Raw genomic sequence first — 6,091 nt, forward strand, 5'->3', positions numbered from 1 at the left:
CATCCGGCAATTTCCACATTTGGGAAAGTGCGATTCAAATTTATTTAGCGCAGTCGGGGGTTTTAAAGGGTCGTCTGCAAGCTCTTGTGTCTTCGGGCGAGATAGGCCGAGGCGCTTGACAAAATATCATCATGTTGAAGCGCTTTAAACTTGGGTGGAAATATTCATGTGAACCGAGTAAGACAGTAGGCATCCATGAGTTACATGTAAAAAAGCAATCCTGGGTCCTCGCCCTTCTCCATTTTCGGACCATGCCAGGCCTCTTTCTAGATAGATCATGGATGTATATTACAACAAGCAACAAGTGCTGAAATCATTATAGTGATGTGCTTCCGCTCTTAACCCCTCTACTGGAAGTAGTGGTTCTCCTCAGGAATACGTCCACGGATGTACTCAGGCTCGGATCCTCGGACGTAGATGTCCTCGAATAGAATCTCGGGCTTGGCCTCAGGCACAGCCATGGCCTCAGCAGCAGCAACCTCCTCGTTAACATGGGCGCGGGCCTCCTTGTCGATCTTCTTGAGCTCATCCTCAGTTGTGATCTCCCAATCCAGGATCTTCTGCTTGAGTCCGGCAATAGGGTCATTGGTGGAGCGCATGCGCTGAATTTCCTCACGGGTTCGGTAGGTGGTGCCAGGGTCGGACATGGAGTGACCACCATATCGGTAGGTGACGTACTCGAGGACAAGAGGACCCTTGTCGGCAGCGGTGTACTCCTTTCCATACTTGACGGCAGCCTTGACGGCGAGAACGTCCATGCCGTTGACCTTGAGACCTGGGATGTACTGACCACGCTTGTAGTAGTCGGTCAAGGCGGAGGAACGAGCGGCGGCAGTACCCATACCGTACTTGTTGTCTGTAGGATTGTTAAAAATCTTGCCAAGAATAGTAAAGACATTGACTTACTTTCGCAACCGAAGAGGGCGGGCAGGTTCCAGAGCTTGGCCATGTTGAAAGCCTCAAAGACCTGGCCCTGGTTGCTGGCACCATCACCGTAAAGGATGATGGATGCGTTCTTGTTGTTGTTGTACTTGTGGGCGAAGGCAAGACCAGCACCGACAGGGACCTGAGCACCGACAATACCATTGCCGCCGTAGAAGCCCTTAGCAAACATGTGCATGGAACCACCCTTGCCGTATGAGATACCCTCACGTCGACCGAGCAGCTCGCCGATGATGGATCGGACGGAAGCGCCACGGAGGAGAGCGTAACCGTGGCATCGGTAGGCGGTGATGATGTCGTCCTCCTTGGTGATGGCATGCTCAATACCAACGGCAACAGCCTCCTGACCAGTCGAAAGATGGCAGAAACCGCGAATCTTCTTTTCCTTGTATAGACGATCAGCCGCCATCTCCATCTGTCTGCGGGATTATCAGCAAAGAGCGTCTTCAGCTTCAACAATTGATGTTGCATACCGGGTGACAACCATCTCGCGGTACATATCCTTCAACTCCTTCTTGGTCACCTCCAGAGTGTAAGGAGGGGGGTCCAGCTCGTAGGTTTCGAAGCTCTCATCGCTGAGGTTAACAGAGAAAGGCTCATCATCGGACTTAGGGACTGAGTGGCTCAAGGACGCAGACGCAGCGTCAGTGGTGACGGAACGAATGGCGGTATAAGCAGGAGCAGCGAGCTTTGTGCGCATAGGCACAGCTCTGGGGAGTCGGAGAGCTCGAGACAACATCGTGGTTATGGAGGTGCCGCTGGATCAATTGAGGGATCAGGACGTTGTCGAGTTGATAACTGCGACTTGGCTGGATGGAGCTCAGAAAAAGTCGCTGTTGAGCGGCGGGAGCGTTGAGCTTGGCTTCCAATTGTTGGTAAGGTCTAGTCCTATGATGGTTTAGCGTGCACGTGATATATACATGCTCATGATCGCTTTGGGACTCGCAGAAGATCACATTGAGACTTCAGTTCTTTTAAAGAAACACTGCTATACTCCTAGATGCTCGAAGTATCTTTAATTCGCATTTTTCTTATTGAAAATGGTCTCTATATTGCCATTTTGGATCATCTAAGACCCTTCGACTACCGCACCTTTTCGTCGGTGTAATTCTCGCCGATGTGGGGCGCCGTCCCTTCTACCTCCGAGACACGACAATGGATTTTATTAGGTCCCCTCCCCTGTGTCCTCAGTCCTCACACTTAGTACCTAGTAGGCAGTACTTTAGTAGGTAGGTAAGTAGGTACATTATTAGTCAGTCTTGCATGTTGGCGATGGATCCCTTGTCAAACTCAACATTTTACTCCCAATTTACATTTTGGTGATAAGAAGATTCGCCAATGGGATATGCATGTTCCTGCGTAACTTACTGTCAAATATAGCGCACCGTCACCATGTAAAAAGAAATATTGAATCTTGTTTGTAGTCACCCTGGGTGACGTCTAATCCTTCTATATGTACCTAACGTCGCTGATCTGGTATTATAACTGAGATAGCAATATCAAGAACCAGAATGTTATCCGCTCCCGATAAAATCAGACCACCCTCGCAAGTCAAAATGCAACTCCTTGTTCCGTTCCTATAGCTCCAGTTTCCCATAATTCTTGTCCATGCAATCCGCATCATTTACTCATGACTTGTAATGTTTCATGAACCTGTGGTGATGCAGCAACGCCGAGAACATGCTTCCAAAATACCCTTATCGCCTCTACTGCAATTCAATAGAAATCAAACATTGCGCAACGCGGATAACCGGATCCGTCAGGGACTGAGCATTTAGTCCACTAATATAACCGCTTTGAAATGATGGTGCGCTCCATGATTAATAACAAGTTAGTCGCCATGGTAGAACCATGAAGGATTTGAATAGCTCGCAGCTTAATCGTCGTGGAAAAATGTACCGCCTTGCAGAGGGGCTGTTGATGGACCAGCGTCATGCATGTCAACATCCTGGGCTGAAGCATCTCGGCTAGGACCAGCCAGTGTTGGTTGCGAAGAACGATAGTCAATAGCCATGGCACTCAACGGGCGGTTCGGGTCATCCTCCAATACCCGCTGTTGAAGCGACAGGGGACGGTCATAAAGCATATCTTCTGGGGGTGAGAACGACCATACCTAATAAAGTCAGCAATACACTCGGTGGCTGTTTGTTCACATTTTGCTTACCTCCATGACCGTGCGGCCTTGCCTCAAGGCCAAAGCAACGCACTTTTCATCCTCAAACGCAACTCGCCAGACCGCTTCACCTTGAGCGATGAGCTCTCGAACGAGGTGCCCGGTCTTGAGATCCCATATCTTAACACGACCATCACTACCGCCACTTACAACTCGAGTATCATCAAACTGCAGACTGGTGACGCTATTATCATGGGCTGCAAGACGGTGAATTGGGCACATCTTCTCCAGCGACCAAACTCGGACCGATCCATCTGATCCACCCGTAACTAACGTGTCTCCGCGCATCTGGAGCTGGCCAACGAGAGATGTGTGACCTTGAAGAATGGCCAAACATTCACTATTGACATGTTAGCAAATAACATCGACACCCTTACAGACAGATACGTACCCGGACGTTGGGTCCCAGATTCTAACGTTTGTATCCAGGCTACCCGTTACGACCCGCTTGCCATCAAAAGCAATTGCATATATCTGACTAAAATGGCCCTGCAAAGTCTGAAGGCAGCGGCCTTCGGAAATGCTCCATACTCGAGCAAATGTATCATAGCTACCGGATACAACAATGTCACCCTTGATCTCAAGACATCGAACACTAGACTGATGCCCGACAAGGACGTTTTTGCAGAGGCCAGTTCGGATATCCCAGATCCGCAGTGTGGTGTCTCGCGATCCTGAAATCGCAGTGTTCGCGTCCGCCATTTTCAAGCATCTAACGGTCGAGGTGTGGCCTCTCAATGTGTGTAAACATGCGCTAAGTTTCATTAGTAACGGGCCAAAGCCATGCATGTAGTGAGTGTACTTACCCAGTCTTCAAATTCCAGACACGTACATCACGATCACAACCTCCACTGACCAAGGTATCATCCCACGGGACCATAGCCCAAACACCCATAACATGGCCTTGCAGGGTGCGTTGCGAATCTCCTTCTGTATCAAATACGTGGATCTTTGCATTATCAAGCGCCACAATGATATACTTGGGCGTCAAATGTAAGCTTGTAACAACACCACCTTCTTGGGTAATATTCCGTGTTGTGCTTGTGCCACCAGACCTCCAAGCAGCCTCTACCAAATACCGCTGTTTAAAATGAGACTTGTAAGTTCGTAGCCTGGGTCTACCAGACGTATTCTGTCCATCAAAGGACCGGGTACCCGAGGCATGGGAGTAAGGGCGTGTTCCCGGAAAGCTGTTGCTAGCCATATCGCCACCTTCCAGCCCATGAAGAGCCTGGAGAGAAGGTCTTGAAGAGAAATTGGGAGCGTGAGTGTACACCTCAGATAGTCGGCGGCCGTAATCATGTTTGACACAGAGGTTCTTCCATGTCATGTCGTCGCTCAGGAGATCTCGCCATCGTTTGGACACCTGTGAGGCTCGTGCCAAAACTTTCGGGTCGTCGATAAAAGAAAGTATCTACAAACCCAAGTGTTAGTTTAGAAAGAAAAATCAATGACCCCTTTGCAAACGTAGGGTAGATTCATACCCGAAGACACAATTCATCCGGAAGACTTGTGAAGGGATCCTTCTTCAGTAACGGGCTGACAAATTGATGAACAAAACTCAATTGTTGGCTCGTGCAAAGGTTCAGTAAATCTGCCAGGACCCGGGTTCGCTGGGGACCGGAACAGCTCTTGAAATGTTGTCGGACCTTTGCGAGGAAGAAATCTTCATCGTCGGCAGCGTCACTCCAATCTGGCTGGTAATGCGATGGGCCTGGGGATGCAGCGGGCGTGGGAGGCGGTGGAGGCGAACCAGTGAGTTGCTGGTCAAAGTCTGCGGCGGGCGTCGACATGCTAGGAGTTGGAGGCCCGCGCAGATGCCGTTGCTGCTCAGGCAGCTTTTCCAGGCGGTGGTTGACCATTGGGTTGGTGGTTGTGCTGAGTGTCAAGTCGTCGCTAATAGCGCTTCCTCGCCTTTCTGAAAAACTCATGGATCTTTGATAACCGGCCATGGCCCGGTCTGTCGCCGTAAATAGGGATGGTTCAAAGTCGTGTTACAAGTTGGGCGCAGTCAAGAACTATGGTTTGAAACGCGATGAAGGCAGATTATTGTAACTGGCGACGGGCGATATCGAGAATACGTCGAAGATGGATCGCGGGTGGGGGAAACGGAGAGCGAGCCGATGCGAGGCCTCTGCCAGCAATTCGTGGAGGATGTCAGCACATAGAATAAAACAAGTCGCTAAGTATGGCGCTGAAACATTATCGGAGGAAACTACGTCAAGTGAAAAGAAGTTGCAAATATTGAGAAGAGAAGAGAAGAGAAAGGGTGTAGTGTAGGAAGCAAAATTCAAGGGTGACTTGAGTTAGAGAGGGATTGTGGAGGGAGCCATTCGATACCTAGGTAAGGTAGGCATGCCATCCAGGGACGAAAGACTTCCAGGTTGGACGGGGAAGGGGACGGAGACGGGAATGCCTCTCTGAGTACTAGACTAGACCTAGTACCTACTGTACAGTAGGTAGGTAGGTAGGTACAGTCGGGTACGTTCTAGGATTGCAATCTTGGCTTCCATGTACAAGAAGCCCGGGACTGGCTGATGACCTGGCGCGTGGGTCTTGTCGGGTCGTTTGCAGGCCAAGGACAATGGCGGGATCGAGGAGGCCCAGGCGCTAAACGGAATTCGTTACAGTTCAGGTCCCTCTTTTTGTAGGATCCGTCCGCATCCCGTCAGTGGTACAAGGTAAGGTAAGGGAAGAGAAAGAGAACCGCTGACTGCGTCTTTCTTTTTACAGGTCCCAATCCCAAAGGGGGTTATGTTATGCCGGGTGTCGCCGTGACCAGCCAGTTAGTTGATGGATATCTCCTGGGTTGAGCTGACGAGACAAAAGAGGAAAGGACGGATAGAGCACAAAGAAGAGTGGGATTATATTGTCTCACCAGTGCGGCTGGATAATGGGTTTATCCGTCGTTGAGACGACTGATGCTGATGCTGATGCTGATGCTGTGAAGTGAAGTGAAGTGAATGTCCGACTACG

At 50.0% G+C, this 6,091-nt stretch overlaps 2 protein-coding genes across 2 annotated transcripts; both read right to left on the reverse strand.

Moving 5' to 3' along the window:
• Positions 1 to 347: 347 nt before the first annotated feature.
• On the reverse strand, positions 348 to 1,681 carry FIESC28_08554 (uncharacterized protein; the record flags this gene model as incomplete). The annotated part of the gene is made up of 3 exons (XM_031162692.1): positions 348 to 856; positions 907 to 1,361; positions 1,416 to 1,681. 3 exons carry the CDS (start codon positions 1,679 to 1,681, stop codon positions 348 to 350), a joined length of 1,230 nt encoding a protein of 409 aa, XP_031013247.1.
• A 1,137-nt stretch (positions 1,682 to 2,818) lies between these two features.
• FIESC28_08555 (uncharacterized protein) lies at positions 2,819 to 4,977 on the reverse strand (the record flags this gene model as incomplete). Its single annotated transcript, XM_031162693.1, has 5 exons — positions 2,819 to 3,055; positions 3,107 to 3,455; positions 3,507 to 3,869; positions 3,922 to 4,529; positions 4,600 to 4,977. The coding sequence occupies 5 exons, from the start codon at positions 4,975 to 4,977 to the stop codon at positions 2,819 to 2,821; spliced, it is 1,935 nt and encodes a 644-aa protein (XP_031013248.1).
• Between the last annotated feature and the right edge of the window lie 1,114 nt (positions 4,978 to 6,091).

This window comes from Fusarium coffeatum (genome assembly GCF_003316985.1).
Source record: "Fusarium coffeatum strain FIESC_28 chromosome Unknown BRIP53273_contig_202, whole genome shotgun sequence".
Taxonomy (NCBI): Eukaryota; Fungi; Ascomycota; class Sordariomycetes; order Hypocreales; family Nectriaceae; genus Fusarium; species Fusarium coffeatum.